General features: G+C 47.9%; 1 protein-coding gene across 1 annotated transcript; it reads right to left on the bottom strand.

The window, feature by feature from the left end:
• Window positions 1-310: 310 nt before the first annotated feature.
• On the bottom strand, window positions 311-19,839 carry Atmin (ATM interactor). The gene is made up of 4 exons (XM_041650239.1): window positions 19,478-19,839; window positions 8,407-8,532; window positions 6,721-6,920; window positions 311-4,498 (listed from the first exon to the last, which is right to left on the bottom strand). Exons 1-4 carry the CDS (start codon window positions 19,802-19,804, stop codon window positions 2,686-2,688), a joined length of 2,466 nt encoding a protein of 821 aa, XP_041506173.1. The 5' UTR covers window positions 19,805-19,839; the 3' UTR covers window positions 311-2,685.
• Window positions 19,840-21,439: the final 1,600 nt, after the last annotated feature.

A 21,439-nucleotide genomic window follows, 5' to 3' on the forward strand; every position in this document is an offset into this window, starting at 1 on the left:
ATCCAAATGCAAACTAGTGCTGAGTATCTTTTAAGAATACATACACACACACACACACACACACACACATATACATACATATATTTTAAGACAGGGTCTCACTATGCAGCCCTGGCTCTCCTGGAACTTGCTATGTAGACTAAGCTGGCCTCGAACTCACAGAGATCTGCCTGCCTCTGCCTCCTGGGTTAAAGGTGTGCCCCACTTATTTTTATTTCTCAATGCGTGTATGTATACGTTAGGGTGTCCTCCAAGTTCAGAAGATAAGTCACATCATGAGTATGTATTAAATTCACACCAAAGGGAGAGTTCTAGGTTCTCTTTAATCACCGAATCTGTGTTCACAAACAACTGAGGGAGAATTCAAGTGACGAAGGGTTTGTCGGGACAGTTCTTGCACATGAAAGACAATTACATGCTCCATTTTTTTTTCTGTAACTATTAAAGAGACATTGCCACAGAAACAAAAACTGAAACTTAAAGGCAATAGCTCTCTGCACTTGTATTTACAAAAAGTCACGAGCAGACATGCATTTCTCCTTCAGCCGTAGGGCTTAAATAGATGCTTGAACATTAAGGCAGTGATGATTCCAAAACACAACAGAAAATCTAAGTTAAGGCTTTATGTCTGTTCTGAACTCACATTCACAGGCACCTGTGACCCAAACCACCGTTTAGCTAGTGGGGTGCACTCATCTGCCAGGTGTGCTAGCCCATTCCCGAGGCCTTCTGTCAGGTGGGCGGAACACAACAGCAGCAACACCACCGAGTTACTTAAGGAATCATCAGTCCCCTTGGGTTTAAGGGTTCCGCTTTTGGCAGCACAAGCATATGCTACAGAAAGAACAGGGCTTCCCAGGGAGGACTGGATGGTTCCCCAGGCTGTGTGTACTCAGATTTGCCTAAGAATCCATGATCTACTTATACTTAGCACAGAGAGCCCGCAAGGCATGTTTGACCACGCTCACCCCTCAAAATGCTCTTGATTATTGAAGCAAATGGTCTACAACCTTTCCCCTTTAAAGAATGTCTCACAACAGAATCTAGACTAGCATACTTTTGATGGCTTCTAATCTACAATTGCTAGTCTCAAGTTATGCATAATATACTTGCCAGACCAAAGTGCTTCCTTCAAGAAAAAGGGTAGGGTAGGTAGAAGGAAAGACTTTGTAGGCCATGTTCCTCTTATCAAGTACTGAAAGGGGGCTCGACAGGGATGCCTTACTCTACTTCTTCCTTTTTAATTTTTAGAGAGCCTGTAAGTACATAACAGGAAGCAGTAGGGTAGCCCCCAGGGTCTACTGTCGAATGGGAAGGATGTTTGTAGATGTGATGATGTAAAGTATGTATCTGCACACAACACTCCCCAACCCCAAAATATTTAGAAGAAAGGTTGCTTTTGCTTGCTATGAGGTCATTGGCAGCTGGTAGCCTCCAGGTAGTATTAGGACAGGGACAAGTCACAGGAGAGACCAAAGCATGATTAATGACTGGAAGACTGGGATCTTTTCAACTTCATCCCTAACTCCCAATCCAGTGGGGAGGGTGGTGCCCAAGGTTAAGCTGATCACTAATGACAATGATTTAAGCAGCTCTACCCATACAACAAAGCAGCCACTAACCCCAGAAGCCTGGGTTTGAAGGGTTTCTGCAAGGATAATAGGCGGATTCTTGGTGGGTGTTGTGCCTAGACAAAGTGTAGAAACCCCTTGCCCCTTTCGTACCCACTCTACCCTTTGCAGTAACTGTATCCCTGAGTTCTGTAAGCCTCTCTAGTAAATTAACTGAGCTCAAAGAGTGGGGAGTCACAGGAACACCGATTTACAGACAGGTAGAAGCTCTGGGGTCCTGAGCCCCAGACAGAGTGACTATCCTCTGGCCACTGTGTGCTCACAGCTGGCTGCCTGCTGGCATGGGCAATCAATCCCATAAATTTGGTCACAGGGATCTTCTTGACCAACAATAGTGAGAGGAAAACTTTCCCACGATGCAGGATGAGCCTGAGATGAATGAAACGGCAGGATTCCAAAGCTGACTCCACGGTCTGGAGACCTTACTCTTACTAGAAGGACGACTAGTTATACTAAGTGCTTGCTACTCTCGTGCTGGCCGGTAACTTCAGAGAGAGAAACGGACAGCAAACAAAGCTGGCAGCAGTCACTGCTTGGGAGAGAAGGGACAGCAGTGACGATGTAGAAACTGTCATAAAAGCTAAAGACAGCTGTGGCTTCCCTTAGTGTTTCCAAGTCAGAACGGACGTGACAAGGCAAAGGGCGGCAGCATCAGAGCCAGGACCACACAAGCATTGTCTGACATTGGAGGTACTGTTTAAGCGCGCTATATTCGGTTAAAGCGGTTGCAAAGCTTGTGCCCTACTATCTGGTAAGCTTGGCTTCAGCTAAATGGTTGTAAGTCTTACAGTGTGAAATGCTTTTTTTTTTTTTTTTAAGATGGAAAGAATAGCTACACAGGAGCAAACGTAGGCAACACTGAAACTTTTCAGATCAACACCTTACACTTTATAATACACTCACATTTGTACACCAATCTTGTGTTCATGAGTACAAACGCCAAGAACTGCGGAGAATCTCAATAGCTGCTGCCCCACCAACTCCATTCCCAGTTGGTACGGCTGTCCTTTCACCGTGCCCTAAACCACAAGGGGAGGGGAGCCTGGCTGCCCCTTCAGAAGCTGGAGACGGCGTGGGCGTGCAGCTCCGAGCATGTCTGCGTCTCCACAGAGCTGAACTGGGACTCCATTGTGTTCCAGGCCAAATCAGCTAGAAGGAAGTCACCCATTGCTGTCTGAGTTTCGTTGCTAGTGAAGAACAAGTTCCCCAGAGGCTCGAAGCCAGAACTCAGGGTCTGTGTTTCTGTGCTGTTCAGCTGAACCTTGCTCTCCAGCGCAGGTGTGTGTCGAGCTGGGGAGGCGCCTTCGGTCTGGGTCTCTGTGTCAGACGAGTCAGTGCTCATAGAGAAGCTGGAGTGTTTCAGGATGCTGCCCAGGGGCAGGTGAGGACTACTGTCCAAGAAGAAGTTTAAGTCTGTCTGTGTCTGTGTGTCAAACATCTCCAGGCCCAGAAAGCTTGAACTTGCCCTGAAGCCGTAGGGCTGTGCAGAGGGGTCTGTGAGGAAGAAGTCAGTCTGAGTTTCGATGTCCAGGGACTCCAGGGCGGGCTCAGTGCTCACGCTGGTGAGCTCACTCTCCTCAGTCTGAGTCTGGATATTTGAGGCCGAGAGGAACTCTTCAAGATCAAAATCAATCCCAGAATTCTGGGCTGAGCCTGCTGGGAGCTGGGTGTCAGGCCCGGGGTTCGTGTCGGACAGAAGACTCCGGTTATCCAGTGCTTGGCCAGGCAGGTTGCTCGACAGGATGTTTTCTAAGTCACTCAGTAGATCTATGGTTTGGGTCTGATTATCAGTCATGTTCTGTGAGGGAAGCATGCTGTTCTGGGCACTGAAGTGTAACAAAGGCGCAGACTTTTCAATGACTGGGCTTAATATCTTAGGGTCATTCTGAGGTAACAGACCATGAGTGACCGTCTCTGAAACTAAACTGCTACTCATGATGTTGTCCGCAGGGACACTGTATGATGAGTGGACACTTTCAAAGATGTCCCCACACAGGCCAGCGTGGTCCACCTGCACAGGGTCATGGGTGGGGTCTCGCATTCTGCTGGTTTGGGTTTCCCTGGAGATCCCACCTGGCTGGAAACAGGCATCAATAAGTGCATCTGTCTGAGCAGCTATGGATGAAGTGACCTTTGAGCTGGGTACCAGCGTCTGGGTGTGGACACTAACGGGAAGGGACACTTGAGAATCAAACGACAGGTCCGTTTGAGAACACGATGACACAGAGGAATCTGGGCCGAGCCACTGAGCAGAAGGTATCAAGTCAGGTGAGGCATAGGACAGGTCCGTCTGCACATTGATTGAGGAGAGGTTGCTCTTCTGACATGTACTCCCGAGTTCTTGTAAAGGACTACAAGGGCTTTTCCCCAAGTTCACCTGAACACCTGTACTGATCGGCTCGACAATGGGACTGATAACTTTTGAGAGGGGTAGGCTCTCCTTCAGAGAGCAGGCCTCTGGATCCAGGCTGAGGATCAGGGTTCCTACCGGCAGGGGGACTAAGTGCACAGCTCCGGCCGCAGAACCACGGTCCATACCTAACACCACAGGCTGGGCCGAGGGGTCAGCTGTAGGCACAAAGACAGGCACAGGGGAAAACTGCATGACCGGAAGTTTAAGCAGAGCCACCTTGGGCTTTGGTAAAAGCAACTTCTGGGGGCACCTGGAAGGTGCTGTGATGCTCTGCTTTTTGGCGTGAGTGCTGTAAGAGTCTTCAAGCGATGCCACCAGCTTCACTTCTGCCGCTTCCAGCTCATCAACGCCTTGGGGAGGGGCTGGCTGGTCGCTCGGTGGTTCAGTGTTTTTACTGGACAACTTCTGGCTTTGCAGGTAGCTTTCCATTTTCCTTTTTTTACTAGGTGGGTCTCTGGAAAAAGCGAAAAGCAAAAATAAAACCAATTTTAAAATGAAACAAAAAAGATTTAAAAAAAATTATGTGCACGTGTGTCTGTTAGTATGTGCACACGGCCACAGAGGTTGGAAATGGATGTAGGAATCCCTTGGAACTGGTTGTGAGCTGCCTGGCGTGTGTCCTGGGAACCAGAATCAGGTATTCTGTGAGAGTGGAAAAAGCTCTCCTAACCCCTGAGCCATCTCTTCGGCTCCTAAAATGTAGCTTTTGGGCTGGAGAGATGGCTCAGGGGTTAAGAGCACTGACTGCTCTTCCAGAGGTCCTGTTTTCAATTCCCAGCAACCACATGGTGGCTCACAGCCATCTATCATGAGACCTGGTACCCTCTCTGGAATATAGGCAGACATGCAGGCAGAACACTATATATATATATATATATATATATATATATATATATATATATATAAAACAAATCTTTTTTTAAAAAAATGTAGTTTTCATTGACTACATCGCTCTATCTTCATTTCTCATTAACCACACAGGAAAGGTGGGATCCGGACAGTGGCGAGACATCCCTTCTGGCATCTCTGAGAGTTCAGCTTGCACTCAGAAACATTCCCACTCCCTTTTTCCAGGGACTTATATCTATGCCTGGCCTTAACTTTTGGGACCTCTACTGCTTCTGCCTCCTAAAGGATTACAGGCTTATTCACATGAACTCCATCCTCAAACTGGAGTTTTCAAAATTCTTCTACATTTTTATTACATTTATTTATTGTGTGTGAACACATGTACCATGGCACATGTATTGTATGGAGGTCAGAACAACTCTCAGGAATCGGTTTTCTCTTTCTACCATGTGGGTCCTGAGGATCAAAACTTAGGCCATCAGGCTTAAAAGCAAGAGCCTTTATCCACTGAGCCATTCTGCTGGCTCCCTGGACCTTAAAAATCAGATCGAGAAACTTATAAGTACCATACCTACAGCAAAAGCCATTGCACCAAACATAAATTTGATCTTTAAAAATGAAGTTTAAGCCGGGCGATGGTGGCGCACGCCTTTAATCCCAGCACTCGGGAGGCAGAGGCAGGCGGATCTCTGTGAGTTCGAGACCAGCCTGGTCTACAGAGCTAGTTCCAGGACAGGCTCCAAAGCCACAGAGAAACCCTGTCTCGAAAAACAAAACAAAAAAAAAAAAAAAAAAAAAATGAAGTTTAAAGTGGGGCTTGGAATTATAATCCTCGCTACACAGAGGCTGAGGCAGAACATTTACGACCAGCCTTAGCTACAGAGTGAGTTCAGGGCCAGTGTCAAAGGAATGTGACTCAAGGCTGAGCAGATGCCCAGGATTCATGAGGCCTCGAATTCAACCCTCGGCACCATAGAATGAAAGTAAACAGACAAATGGAACCCTGTGTTACGATGCAGCTTTCAGTGCCCAGCAATCCATTTCTCTAGAGAAGGTGCTGAAGGCTGAGATTCTCAAATGGGAATAGGAAAGAAGCCTCAGGAACTATGTACTTGAGAGCTGGCTCAGCAGGTAAGGACACTTGCTGTTTGTCCAGAGGATCTGAATTTGTTTTCCAGCACTTGGATTGGGCAGGTCACAACCACTTGTAACTCCAACTCCAGAGGGTCCAATGCCCTCTTTTAGCCTCTTCAGGAACCTACATACATGTGTCATTCACACACAGTGATATGTACACATGCACGTAAGTGAAAATAAAAATCCTTAGGAGAAAACATACAAAGCAAGTGGGTCAGCATCTCAGGCTCAGCTGGGCACTGGTGCATACATCTGCAAGTTCGGCCTCGGGGAGGCTGCAGCAGGGGGACCACAGGCCCAGGCTCAAACACAAAGTAAAAGATCCTGGCCCAGGAGTGCTCTTCTGTTATTACTGCTGCTACTCCAAAAGAATTCTTTTCCGGCTGGAGAGATGGTTCTGTGGTTAAGAGTACTGACTACTCTTCCAGAGGACCCAGGTTCAATTCCCAGCACCCACATGCAGCTCACACCTGTCTGTAACTCCAAGATCTGACACACTCTCATACAGACATGCATGCAGGCAAAACACCAGTGAAAATAAAATCACAATAAAAGAATTGAAAAAAAAAAAACCCTTTTCAAAGTCACAGGTTCTGTCCTGTTCCTTTCATTTCCCTACGTGGCTGGCTCCCCAGGAAGCTCCCTTTCCAACACCTCACGGCTACTCAGCACCATCTCTTTGTGCTTTACCTGTGTTCTGCAGGGATCTCGTGGCCAGTTCGGTAGATGTGAGATTGCAGTGCGGTTCTGCTGGCGTAGGGGCAGCCACAGGTACACTGGAAGGTCTTGCCACAATCTTCCTCGTGTCGTTTCAGGTCCCACTCGGTGCCGTAGGAATTACTGCATTTACTGCATTTGTGCTTCTTTTCTGCGTGCATTTTCATAAAGTGCTGCAAAAAACACAGTTGGAATTAAGACGAGAGACAGCATCACATAAGATCCACCCACACCCCCAGCTTCCCAGTGATCACCAGGTATAGCATTTGCAAGCAGACAAGCTTCAGTTTAACATATGCTTCTCCTTCTGCAGAGTGGGCAGGCTGCCTTGGAACCAACCCGTGTATTCAGATTCTCAACTACACATTAAGTGCTGTGGGCCAAGAATATACAGTGTGCTGGCTAGGTTTATATCAACTTAACACAAGCTAGAGTTATCTGAAAGGACGGAGCCTCAATTGAGAAAATGCCTCTATAAGCTCTGGTTTTAGACATTTTCTTAGTGACTGATACAGGAAAGCCCAGCTCATGGTGGGTGGTGTCATCCCTGGACTGGTGGTCCTGGGTCTTATAGAACCCAGGACCGGGCTGAGTAGATCATGTTGAGCAAGAGCAGTAAGCAGCTCCCTTCCATGGTCTCTGCATCAGCTCCTGTCTCCAGGTTCCTGCCCTGTTTTGAGTTTCTGTTCTGGCTTCCTTCAGTGATGGACTATGATATGGAAGTGTAAGTCAAATAAAGCAGTTCCTCCCCGGCTTGTGTTCTGGGTCACAGTGTTTCATTACAGCAACAGAAACCCTTACTAAGACATACAGTCTCTGCAATGTCTTTCTCAAGGCTCTCCAGCAGAACTTCAGCAATCATTTCACTTTTATCAAATTTTATTTTTATGCGTGTCTATGTGTGCATGTGAACATGAGTACCGTGTCTGTGGGGCCAGATGGCTTTGAGCCACTGTTGACATGTGTGCTGGGAACAGAACGTAGGTTCTCTTCGAGAGTCGTATGTGCTTACAGCCACTGGATCCTCTCTCCAGCCCTAAGGATCAATCTCTTCAGTCTCCAACCTCTCTTTCCCCAGCAGCGGGTTCCCTCCCTCCTCACAAGACAGCCTGGTTATGCCTGCTCAGCAGGTAGAGCACAGCCAAGTCTATGCCTATACACCATGTGCTGGTCTGAATGAGAACAGGCTCCTCAGGTGACTGGTGGTGCTGTATGGGGAGGTTCAGGAGGTGAACTCCTGCTGGAGGAAGTATGACACTGGGGACAGGCTTTGTGGTTTCAAAGCCACCTGCCTCCCTAGTCTGCTCCCTCAGCATCCTGCCTGAAGTGAAAGGTGCGACGAACACTTGGCCTTTGCTCTGGCCACCTGCCTGCTGCCCCACTTCCCTGCCATGATGGATCTCATTCCTCTGGAACTGTAAGCCAAACAGACACTTCTTCCTATAAGGTGCCTTAGTCATGCCATTTTTATTTATTTTTTTAAAAAATTGTACGTGTATGGGTACTTTACATACATGTATGTCTATGTACCACAAGTGTGCAGTTCCTCCAGAGCAAGAAGAGAGTGCTGGATTTTCTGGAACTGCAGCTATAGACATTTGTAAATTGCCAGGTGGTTGCTGGAAACTGAACCATCCTGAAAAAGGCATAGTGACATACCTGTTTAACCAGAGAGAACTGGGAGAATGGTCGGTCAGGGCCTCGAGGACATCCTTTGATTGGACAGCAGTAGAATTTTGGGACAGTTTTCAAATCTTTTCTTATCGTTGGATTTACTATGCCATCCTATAAAAGTAAAATCCAGCAATTATCACTTGTTCATTCAACCAACCATCCATCCATCCATCCATCCATCCATATCCATCCATCCAAGACAGGATCTCTCTCTATAGTCTTGTCTAGCCTGGCACTCACTATGTAGACCAGGCTAGCCTCAAAATCAGAGATCTGTTGTGTGATATTCTGATCGCATTATGACAATAAAGCTTGCTTTGAATCAGAGGGTGGAGCTAGCCACTAGCTGACCAAAATTAACCATAGAGATTTCAGAAGACTGAGGACAGACAGACAGAAAGTAGGAGTAAGGCAGGGCTTAGAGTGGATCTCAGTCCTTTTGGATGGAGGATCGGAAGAGCTAGGATGTCACTGGTGGTTTCTCCACCACTTTTCTGATCATTCAGGTTCTTACCCTGATATCTGACTCCCGATTTTTACCTTTTTTTTTATTTTTTTATTTATTTATTTATTTATTTATTTATTTATTTTTGGTTTTTTTGACACAGGGTTTCTCTGTGGTTTTGGAGCCTGTCCTGGAACTAGCTCTTGTAGACCAGGCTGGTCTCGAACTCACAAAGATCCGCCTGCATCTGCCTCCCGAGTGCTGGGATTAAAGGTGTGTGCCACCACCGCCCGGCTGACTCCCGATTTTTTTATTGATAAAAAATGATTAAGTAAACGCATCAGAGATGTGCCTGTCTCTGCCTCTGGAGTGCTGGAATTAAGGGGTGCCCCATCACACCTTGCTTAGCAATTGTCTTACAAAACCCACAAGTTAGTAGAGATAAGGAAATAGGCATCCGTCTACCCTCCCAGCCAGTTTGTCTGCAAGTAGAGTCGCCCCCCAGGCTTCTTTTTTATTTTATTTTATTTATTTATTATGTATACAATATTCTGTCTGTGTGTATGCCTGCAGGCCGGAAGAGGGCACCAGACCTCTTTACAGATGGTTGTGAGCCATGTGGTTGCCGGGAATTGAACTCAGGACCTTTGGAAGAGCAGGCAATGCTCTTAACCACTGAGCCATCTCTCCCCGTTTCTCATCCTCACCACATTTTTAGTGTGAGCCCCTGAGAAAACCTCCTGTTTTCACTGGGAGCACTGTGGCTTTCCGCTTTCCAGTGTGTGTGTCTGAGTCCTCACACACGGAGGTGCTCATACGTGCTATGCAAGTATAAGGTCAGAGGTCAACAGCAGGCATTTTCCTAGCTCATTCTCCATTTTGTTTTTACTTTTAAAATTATGTTTATTTACTTAGTATGTGCATGCATGTGCCACAGCACACATGTAGAGGTCAGAGACAACTTGTAAAAGTCTATCGTTGTTATGTGGGTCCAGGGACTATCCTTAGGTCATTAAGCTTGACAGCCAGCACCTTGACCTGGTGGGCTGTTTCACTGGCTCTCCATTCTATTTTTTTGAGATATGATCCCTCACTATGATGGCTATTCTTAGTTGTCAACTTGACTGAACTATAATCCAGAAATGGAGGGCACACCCGTGAGAGATCTTTTGCTTGGTTTGAAGTGTGTGAATCCACTTCTAGTTCATAATTTTGAGGTGGGATGACCTTTAATCTGGGCCAAACCTTCTGCTGAAGTCTACATAAGGTCACAGGAGAAGGAAGCATTTGAGCCTACTTCTTTGGGACTCTAACATATACAGAAGATCAGCTGAGACATCCAGCCCTGTGGACTCAACAACTACTGAATTCCTGACTTTCTGTTCACAGTCACCTATTGTTGGGTTAGCAGGACTGCAGCCTGTTAAGTCATTCCAATAACCCCCTATCTAGCCATCTACCCATCGATCCATCCATCCATCCACTCACCCACTCACCTACCATACTCACAGATCCTGGAGCTCGTCTACCTACTAGGTCCCAGGGATCGTCCTGTCCCCCCTTCCCAGTGTTAATACAGGCCTGGCCTCCAAACTTGGGTCCCCATGCTTGCATCACATGCACTTAATAAACTGAGTCACCTCTTAGCCTACATGAAGAGCCCTACCCCCACCCCATTTTATTTCATGTACATGGGAGTTTTGTGTGCCAGGACCCACTGAGGCCAGAAGGCACCAAATCCTCCGGGACTGGAGTTACATATTGTTATAAGCTGCTATTGTGGGTGTTGGGAATTGAACTCAGGTCCTTTGGAAAGGTAGCCAGTACTCTTAACCAATGAGCTACCCCATTTCTGGTAAGTTTCTGCTAAGCGCAATCCACTTTTTCCTAACCCAATATTCTACCATCTCCAGCTCCTCCTCCCAAACTTCCCTTTGTAAGTCCTCACTAAGTAGTCTAGGCTGGCCTTGCACTTGCCCATCTACCTCAGGCTCGGAAGTAGCCTGGAATGTCTGTGTCACCATGCCTAGCTTTTGAAAAGTTTATTTTTTTATTCTGGGCCAGTGAGATGGCTCCAATGGGTAAAGATATTACATGAGTCCAGTGACCTGAAACCAGTGAGAGGAGCATACCATATCCTGAAATCCTGACATTGTCCTGACATCCATACATGAGTCAGCCCCTCACTAATCATAATAACAATAACAAATAAATTGAAATAAATAAAGTATATCTTAAGAGCCATGGTTTTTACTATGTTGCTCAGGAAGGTTCCGAGGCTCAAGCAAGCCTCCTCCTTCAGTCTCTGGAGCAGACAGGCCTATATTTACACCACCATGTCAGGTCTAAGTGATGTCAACCAGGAGTTTAAAAAAATTTAAATGCATGTATATGTCCTATGTGTGGAAGCTGGAGAAAACCTTAGGTAACAGCCTCAGGAATGGTGACCAGTCCTTTTGAGAAAGAGTCTCTCACTAGCCTGGGACTTGCTAGCCCTGGGATTACAAGCACATTCAGGCATTTTTATATGGGTTCTATGGGGGGATCAAATTCAAGTCCTTTGTGTGGCTTTTCACTCTTAGCCTGAGATTCTTGGTGGCTTCAGACATAATTCATGTCTGATCACTCTCGGCTGACTCTAAGGAAGTGGGTGGGTGGTGCCCTGCCTGTCTACGGGCCATTAGAGAAAGAAGTAGGTGGCAGTTCAGGTGCCAGCTGCTGCGGAACACCTAGAAATCCCATTCCTCTGGCATCCTGCTAAGAGGTACAAGGCCCTGGGACACACCCTCCTCTCTATCTGTTGTGCACTCAGGGTGTGAGACTTACTAACTGCCAGGCCTAAGTCTTCCCGTTTTTTTTTTTTTTTAACTTTATTCTTTGTGTCGTTCACGTTGTGCATCTTGAGCCCATTCATTTCCCATCCCTTCATGTCCACCCTCTGCCCTTGCAACTTCCCCAGGATAAATTTTCAGAGAAAAAGAAAGAAGGAAAATCTCATCATAGAAGCTGTAGTGTGATACAGGGAGTCACACAGTGAACCCTTCTATCCATATATCTTTATGTGCAAATGTTCATTGCAAAGTCACTGGTCTGGTGTGAGGCCTCTGGTTTCTATTACACTTTCAATCTTGGACCCTCACTGGAACTCCTCTTGGATATCCTGTTGGTGGGTGATGTGGAGGTCCTGCAGCTTTGGGTCTGCAGGACCGGTTCCTTCATTTGCTCCAGTAGATCAGATGTTCCCCTGGTTCTTAAGAGGAACATGTGGCTTTCCTGCCTGCCCATCCATTAAAAGGGAAGGAAGCCCGGTTTTGCCCAAACTCCATCCCTTGCCTTTGTTCATTTCAGATGCAGTCATCTCTCCAAGGTTTTAGTGCCGGCCTACTCCGTCAGGACTATGCCATGGCACTGTCTAAAGCAGTGATTCTCAATCTTCTAATGCTGTGACCCTTTAATACAGTTCAAGTGGTGGTGATCCCCAGCCATACGATTATTTCCTTGCTACTTCCTAGCTGTTATGAATTGTGATTTGATACGCACGGTTGAGACTCACAGGTTGAGAACCACTGGACTAAACTCATACTCATGGACATCTACACGTCTCCACTGAAGTCTCCTTTCTCTCCAGTTTCCAGTGAAAGTATTCATCTATCACTGTTTAACCAGAGCATGTAATTCCAGCTCCCCTGGACCCCTCTAAGTGGTGACTACAATCGTCCTTTTCTGTTCCTGCATGCACAGCTGTCGCCCACCACTCTTTAAGGATTTACTTTACTCAGCTTGCACCCTTAAATCCTCTTTTAAAGAACATTATTTATGTATGTGTGTGTCATGTCTGTACATGTGCACAGTGCCTACTGAGGCCAGGGGAGGGCGTCAGAGTCCCTGGAGTTGGAGTGACAGGTGGCTGTTAATGAACCGATGCATGGGCGCTAGGAACTGAACTCGGGTTCCCTGGACCACTGGAAAGCACGCTTAAACACAGTCATTTCTCTAGCTTCAGTCTTTAGCTTGCTGTTTTTGTTGCTGTTCTGTGGGCTAACTGAGCCACCTCCCCAACCTTTTTCTTCTGTTTTTTGCCAAGATTTACCATCAATAAACTAGTGCTTTCGCTGACCACTGGTGCCTGCTAATGACAACTGACAATGTCCCGCACCAGCAGCCTCATTTCGTTTATCAGCCTTTAAAAAAAGAAATATAATTTAAAAAAATTATTTATTTTATGTGTATTGGTGCTTTGCCTGCATGTATATCTGTGTGAGGATGTTGGATAATCTGAAACTACAGGTACAGACAGTTGTGAGCTGCCATGTAGATTCTGGAAATTGAGCCTGGATCCTCTGAAAGAGCAGCCTTAACCACTGAGCCAAATCTCCAGCCCTACAGTTTTTTCTTTTTACATAATTTTTTAATTGATTCTTTAGAAATTTCACATCATGCACCCTAATCCCACTCATTTCTCCAGTCCTTCTGCCCTCCACCCTTGTAAAGAAAATAAAAATTAAGATTAAAAACTACATCTTGCCAACCCCCAGGCAGCAGTTTGCTCCTCTATGGGTTGCAGCTGCCTCTGTCCTTGTGTCACTTCGCCCATCTACCCTGTCTCTCTGTGACGCTCTGGTTTGTCATAGCAGCATCGGGTGCTGCACTGTGTCACACGGTAGACTCTGCCCAAACAGCTTTCATCGCAATGAGTCACTGGTCTGGCTCAGGGCCTCTGGCTTCTGCTACACCATCAATACTGGACCCTCGCTGAGACTCCTCTTAGATATCCTGCTGTTGCCCAGAATCACGGACATCCTGTGGCTATGGTTCACAGGACTGACGCCTTCACATGCTCTGTCAGCTCACAGACGGTCAACTCGGGGCCCTGGATCTGGGCCTGGGTGGTAGCTGAGTTGGTCAGTCTGGGTCTCTGCTGTTTCCCAGCTCAATAGCTGATCTGGTCAGCCTGGGTTTCCACTGCCTCCCCTCCCCCGGCCCCATAGATCTGGTCAGCCTGGGTCACCACTGGCCCTCCTCTCCCTATCCTTCTCCCTCGCCATCCCAGCTCCACCTCCTACTCCATCTCTCCAGCACATATCTGCTCTTCATAGTGGCCCCACGGAGGGTGCTCGGGTGGCTTCTAGCCATGCTCCCCAGGACTTTTTTGCTTTCATTTTTATAAAAAACTTTTGGGTGGAGCATGGGGGTGCACACCTTTAATCCCAACCCTCAGGCACCTGAGGTAGGTGGATCTTTGTGAGTGATCTGCCTTCCTCAGCGTGAGTTCCAGGACAGCCAGTGCTGTTACACAGAGAAATCCTGTCTTGAAAAACCAAAAAGGAAAAGAAAAGAAAGCATTTGAGCTGACTCATACTTTCCCCATCTATATTATTAGAGAAAAGGGATACGAGTGTGTTCAACTGAAAGAGCTTCCTGACTCCTTAGCGCACATGTCCACGATGGAGTTTCTTCCAGCCAGTCCGTACGCAGAGTTGTCTCCACCATCAGGTCCCAAGCTGTTAAACTGCCAAAAAAGGGCATCCTGCATACTTGCCAGATATATATTTTTTGTACTAAAAATTTTATTGTGAATTATTATGTGTACATACATGCGTTTTTGCATACTACAAACATGGCCTGTGGAAGGCAGAAGAGAATATCAGGTCATCTGGAACTAATGTTCCATGTGGTTGTGGCATCCGTGTGGGAGCTGGGAACCGAACTTGGTCGACCACACTGTAAAAGCAGCAGTCACTCTGAACGGTTGAGCTATCTCTTTAATTACTATTTTAAAATTAAAAACATAAAATTCTTAGCCCTCAGATTAATTTTATGTTTGTTTGTTTGTTTTCTGAGATAGTGTTTCTCTATGTAACCCTGGCTGTCCTAGAATTTACACTGTAGACCATGCTGACCTTGAACTCATGGACCATCAGCCTCTACCTGGGATTAAAGGCGTGCACCACCACTGCCTGGCTCATATTAGTATTTTAAAAACTTACCTTCAATCATGGATTACCTTGTTCGGATCATTTTCAACAGCTTCCCAACACCACCCACGTGCAGACTTCACCAGCCAGGGACACTCGCAGTTCCCACCCTTCCCTGCACTACTGTTACACCTAGTGGGACTCAGACTGAAATATCCGTCACAGAGTGCTTGGGACCGGAACTGACTCTGAGATTCAGATATCTGCATAGTCTTTCCTGGCCGAGTCCCTAGCTGGAAACCGCGAAATGCTCCCAAACCTGAGGTTTTGAGCTTCATGTCGGTGCTCCAAGAGTTCTGGATTTGGAGCACTTCAGATGCTCAGCCTGTAATTTAAATTTCCCAGCCTCTTCATTTGTGTTACCTGGTGGCTTCGGGAGTAGTCTGCACCCAGTAATGTTCACTACCAGCTTGTCAATTCTACTGGTTGTTCACCTGGCCTGCCCAGGGCAGAGCGGCACTTTATGTGGAGATGAGACCTCAAAACTCGTGCAGGTGGATGCTAAAGCCCCTGTGCCACAGCAACCGCCCACCATTACACATTTCCCCACTGTCTGGGGGCCAACTCCTTCATCATAGATCCCCATATGGCTTTGGGGTGCCTAAGTCTTCCTGCATTCTGAGACAGTGAGTTCAAGGGAGTGGAGACACAATGGTATACTACAACAGGATCACAGGAGGAAAGCAGTCACCTGCAGTCCTTTACACAGTCGCAAACACTTGCCATTTGGGGACTACATCTTGTGTCCGCACAGTCAGCCATTACACTTTTACCCCCCCCCCCCCCCCCCCCGCTGCCTCCCTTGGTTTACTTTGTTCTCAGAAGGTGCTCTACTTCCAACCAAATGCGTCTTTCTCGGCTGGAAATGTGGGAATACTTTATTTAAGTAATACTCATATGAAATAAACTAATAAGTAATCAAATTTAAATAACATTTAAGTATTCTAAGAATTTACAAAAGATAAAGGCAGTCCTAAACAAGATGTTGGGGGGCAAGAGTGTAGCTCAGTGAAAAGCACTTGCCAGCAGGAGTGAAACCCAGGTTCCATCTTCAGCACCATAAAACAAACCCCCAAAAAACAGGGTTGGAAAAAAATAAACAAAAGAAAGGCAGAGGAGCTGGAGAGGTGGCTCAGTGGTTAAGAGCACTTGCTGCTTTTTTGCAGAGTTCTGTTCCCAGCACCCATGTGGCAGCTGGCAGCTCACACACTCCACCTGTAACAACCACTGGGTCCCCGTCCAGCTTCAGGGGATCCAGTGCCATGTTCTGGCATCTCTAAGCACTCACACTTTGGCCGCATACACATATACACAAAAAACAAAACGTTTTATAGAGCAGAGAAAGGAGAGAAAGGAGGCTGAAGAAAGGCAAGGAGAAGACCATAAAGATGGCGGCAGAATGCCGAGAGCCTCCCCACCCTTACAGAAAGCACCCAAGGAGCCCAGTCTGCTTTTTTACCTATTCTAAACTGGAAGTCAGTAACCTCTGTATACTATTGTTTACAGAGCAACCTGTCAGCCTTTCTTTCCCCTCTAAAACAGTTTCACAGGAAATCATGGAAAGCACACTGCTGGACGGAACAGGATGCAGAACCCACTGAGCTAGGCTTTAAGGCATGAATGCTGCCTGACAACAGGCTCCGTCAGTGCCCGCCTGCCCTCCATGCTTTCAAACGCATGTCCAGCAGTGGGGCAGAGCCTGCTTCCTCCCACTCTTCCTCTGGTCATTTCAGCTCTCACTCCAAAAGCTTACGGCTCCCCTTCTCCACTGAGCCCACTGCTGGCGCAGCTGGCTGATGAAGCGGTCAGATTTTCTTTCAGGGCGTGGAATATAGACAGGCATTTATTTTGATAACCCATGGAAAAGCAAAGGTGGCTCATAGCTCCTCAGTCTCACTCGCCTTCCTTCAGAAGCTTAGGGATTCCGCTGGGGGTGGATTAGAATAAAATAACCATATAACTAAATGGGTGAGGGAATAAAAGATTATCATGGCCAGGAAAACAGAACAACAAGAAAAGAAATTAGAATCACACAAGTAGCTGTAGCCCAGACAATGAAATTTTCCACTGAGTTGAAGTCAGTCAATATGGGGCTAGGAAATGGCTAAGAGTGGCTGAGACTGAACTGTTCTTATGGGAGACCCAAATTCAGTTCCTAGCACCCATGCCAGCTAAGGTGGCTCACAACCACCTGTATCTCTAACTCCGCGGGAGTCAACGCCCTCTCTGGACTCCAAGGGCATCTATACTTGTGAACATATATCGACACACAGACACGCATAATTTTTAAAATATCTAGCTAAAAAAAAAGTCAATCAGGTAGTCTTCAGAGCAGCTTTGGAACAGGAAGGGGGTACACATACCTAACTGATCCATCATGATCCCCAAAACACATAGAGCCTTTTGGGGACAAAAAGACATTTGCTCCCATGCCACACTCTTCCCTTCCCTAATACTCTGAGAGTCAAGAACTGAACTGAACGAAGAGCCTCTGGGTAGTGGCGGCCCGAGGGGACCACAGTTCCTACCTGAGGCCTTTCCGCATAGGTATGGCTTCCTCACACAGATCCCTTCATTAGAAAAAAATGGACTCCTTTTCCACCAGACAACAGATGCCTAGCAGCTGTGGGCTCCGAGGTTACCAAGCCAAGGTTACAGGGAAGCGAGCTGCCAGACAGGGAAAGAGCAGCCACAGTTCTGAGGCGGTTTAAATACTGCCAAACAGGCCATCTTTCTGTTGCTCAACATCTGGGTTCTGGGAGGGACCAGTCTATTTACTGCTATCTCCAGGTAAGAGAATCTGAGAAATGAATGACACGTCTGGAAAGATGACCTCACACAGGCTCTAGGTAAGAGAGGACCCCAGTGCACTGACATGTTCAAATCTGAGTAAAAATCTGACTCTTGACATCCATATTTGCTAGAGCAGGGCATGGTGGTACATGCTATAGTCCTTGGGAAGTAGAGGCAGGAACATTATTCCCAGCAAGTTTAAGGTTACCCTGGTCTACACAATGAGTTCCACCCAACCAGGGCTACGTAGTAAGACCCTGCCTCAGAAGAGAACCGAATGAATCCAGATCTGTATTGACTCTGACGTGTTCCTCCTGCCACGGTCCATCTGGCCTCTTGTGTATTCCTGGGCTTTGGGCTTCCAAGGCATAGCAAAGTTTTGAGGGGCACAACGCTCCTAACAGCAGCTCCAGAGAAAAGAGCAAGAGACTTGCTAAGAAATGCTGGCTAGAGTCACAGCGGCCAAGACCCAGGAAGCCTTTGGTCAGACTGGCGGCTTTGGTTTGCAATCAGAAACATACAACGTGGGGCCGGGGATGTAGCTCAGGAGAGTGCTTGCCTACTAGCATTTTTCCTTCCTGGGTTTGATTCCCAGCATCCGATAAAGCAGGGCCTGAGCGTGCATGCCTGCAATCTCAGCATCTGAGAGGTGGAGGCAGGAGGATTAAGAGTTTATCATTATCCTCAGCTACATAGTAAGTCTGAGGTTAGCTTGGCTACATGAGACATGAAGGAACCTATCAGCAAGGGGACGATACTGAAGAAGGCAGGTTATGGTTTTGAATGCAAGTTACAACTGAGGGATTAGGTTGTAGAATTCTTACAAACACACTCACTTTTCACCTAAATTGTGGTGAGAAAAAGGGAGAGTTTCATTAACATTTAGGATGAAAGAGAAAACTGCAGGCCAAAGCCCACAGTGAGCTGTATTTAAGGAGGCCCATACTTTTGCACAGAACTTTCTCAGCATAGCCCTGCTGGCATTTCCTGACTGACCTTTCTGTGAGATCACTGTCACCTCTTGTGAGCAGCTGCTAAGTAAAGGCGGGCCATCCCTCAGGTACACACTTATCTGCCCGACTACAGACTAAAACTCAGAGTTGCTGCTGATTAGTTCCCATGGGAAGGGCCCAAGGTGGATTTACCGGAAGGTCAGACAGAGCCTACAACCCTCTGGGCCGACCCTCAGATCCGACCAGGGTAACCTGCACAAGGCTGCTTTCAGTGACTGGTGTCTTCCAGATACAGCATTGCTGGCATACAGAGATCATATGGTGGAAGGAAGCTTCCTTTTCTAAAAGCGGTTATGCTGTGACTTTAACAGATCTGCTGTGGGGTCCCAACATCTGATTTTTACCAAGCTTCCAGAATATACCACAGGTTTGAAAGTCACTGTCTCCTTTTACATAACACGGGGAGGTCTTGCTCAAACTGTCGTGCTGTCTACTGGTGGACCTCCTCCTAACGATCCAGAGAAGCCACTCTCCCCTCTCATTTCGGCGCAGAGTTGATCTTAGCAACCCTGTGAAACTTGTAGCTCAAGTGCCAAGAGCCCGGCCCACAGCTGCGTTTGAATGACCACCCGGGTAGGACCCACCGGCGGCTTCGCGGAAGGGGCGGAAAGCGCGGGGGTTGCACCTAGGTGCCTTAGTGGCATCACCTGTCGCTCATCCGAGAACCCGGGTAACAGGCAGCTCGCTGTGGTGTTGTGGGCACGCCACCGAGAAGCGGCTGGCCCGGTGCGTGTGCGTGCCCCGCGCTCCCTCCGTGCGTGGTCGGGCGCAGGTGGCCGGGTACCCCGCAAACCCGGCAGACCCCGCGCCTCCCACCGCAGCCAGCTCACCTGCAGTCGGTGGCTCTTGACTAGGTGCATGTTGAGCGCCGGACTGTTAGGCAGAATCTTGCCGCAGCCACGCACAGTGCACAGAATATTGGTGCGTACAGCCCGCGACAGCTCGCTCACAGACGGCTGGATCAGTTCCCGGGCCGGTGGCACCGGGACCGCGGCCCGAGCCCTGGTCGGTCGCTGTCGGCTACCCTGAAGCCGCGACTCCGACGGCCTCCACGGGCCCGAGGCGGCGGCGGCGGCTCCCCGCATGCTTGCCGGCATGGCCGGGACGCCCGGGGCCGGAGCCGCGGACGCAGCCGCCGCCGCCTCCGTGGCCGCCATGACTCCCGCACGGCCGCCAGGCCCCTCTCTCAGTGCCCGCCCCCGCCGCAGCCACTTCCGGCAGGGGGCGGGGCCGCCGGGCTCATTAGCATCCGGCCGGGCGACCGCTGCAGCGCCCCCAGCCGGCCACGGCGAGAGCGGATCAGAGGCTCGTCCATTAGGGGAGCCAACTGCTGGGAGAACAGGTGAACTGGATGGGTTCCATGGACCCACCCATTTTTCTTCCCGAGCTCAGGCAATAGCTGGATAGAAGAAAAAGGGATGCTTTTAGTTTTTAGTTGTTGCTTTATTATTATTATGAATTAGTTTCATATCGCAGACCATTTGCCTAGCAGGCTAAAAGCCTTGGGTTTGATCTGCTGCACTTAAAAAGGGGGGGTGGCAAAATGCCAATTTATTTTATTTTTGAGACAGAGTCTCATGTAGCCCAGGCTGGCATCAACCTCCCCAGAGAGTCAAGAAGTCCACGAATTCCTGATTCTCTTACCTCCACCTTCCCTAGTGCTGGAATTATACTAGGCCTTGTTTGTCGTGTTGAAGATTAAACTGAGGACCTTGAACATGATAGGCAAGTTAGAACTGAGCTACATCCCCAGCCCACAAAGACTGATTATCTTCTATCTCCGAGGAGGGCAGAGAAGTCTGAAATGGATCTATTCAACTGAAGTCAAGGTGTCTGCCGGGCTGGTTCTTACTTGAGGCTCCACGGACCTTGCTTTTTCCAGCTTTCTTTGCCAATGGCCCCCTTCCTCTACACCAGCATCACTAATGGGGAGTTGAATCTGTCATGTTCCATAACTGGTGTCTTCACTCAACACATTTCCTATCACACTGGGCCTGTCCGGCTATCACAGAACCTGGCGCTCAACCGCAGAATCCCTTTGCCCTGGGATCATACTCAGATTCCAGAGATCATGGTGAAGACATGTTTGAGAATTATTCAGTATGACGTTAGGCTATGAAGGCTGACTGCTGGATAGATAGATATTCGTGTCAGTGAAATAAGGTTAGTAATGCTACTGGAGATGGTGGCTCACCTGCCACCACAGAACTTGGGAAGCAGAGGCAGAATTGCCCCAGGCTCAAGGCAGCTAGGTTACAAGGTAAAACTGTCCTGAACATTGCTCGCACTCACAAAGAATGCTGCCTGTTTATAAGAACGTGGATAAGAGCTGATGTACATGGGGCTACTACCACCGTGCTTGCCACATGCCAAGTGTTCGAGAAACAGCTATTATTTTTGGGGACTGGTGGTTTGAATGAGAATGGCTGCCACAGGCTCATGTTTGAAAGCTTGGTTCTCAGTTAGTGGAAGTGTTTAGGAAGGACTAGGTGGTATAGCCTCGGAGGAGGTGTGTCACTGAGGGTGGGCCCTGTGGTTTCAAAAGGGCATGTCGTTTCCACTTTCCTCTCTCTGCCTCATGTTTGTGAAGATGTAAGCTCTCAGCTATTGCTCCAACATCATGCCTGCCTGTGGCCATGTTTCCTCCAATGATGGGTATGGACTGTAATCCTCTGGAACTGTGAGCCCCCAATTAAATGTTTGTTGTTGTTGTTTTCAAGACAGGGTTTCTCTGTGTAACAGCCCTAGCTGTCCTGGAACTTGCTTTGTAGGTCAGGCTGGCCTTGAATTCA

Source organism: Microtus oregoni, unplaced genomic scaffold (assembly GCF_018167655.1).
Source record: "Microtus oregoni isolate MIOR12 unplaced genomic scaffold, Mior012 000004F_ref0000308, whole genome shotgun sequence".
Taxonomy (NCBI): domain Eukaryota; kingdom Metazoa; phylum Chordata; class Mammalia; order Rodentia; family Cricetidae; genus Microtus; species Microtus oregoni.

Excerpts from the sequence above, each read along its gene's own strand:
- Atmin (XM_041650239.1), bottom strand. The coding sequence starts at position 19,804 with ATGGCGGCCACGGAGGCGGCGGCGGCTGCGTCCGCGGCTCCGGCCCCG. Across the intron at positions 6,921-8,406 it reads AGTTCTCTCTGGTTAAACAG|CACTTTATGAAAATGCACGC; the intron begins GTATGTCACTAT and ends TGTTTTTTGCAG. Across the intron at positions 4,499-6,720 it reads GAGATCCCTGCAGAACACAG|AGACCCACCTAGTAAAAAAA; the intron begins GTAAAGCACAAA and ends CGCTTTTTCCAG.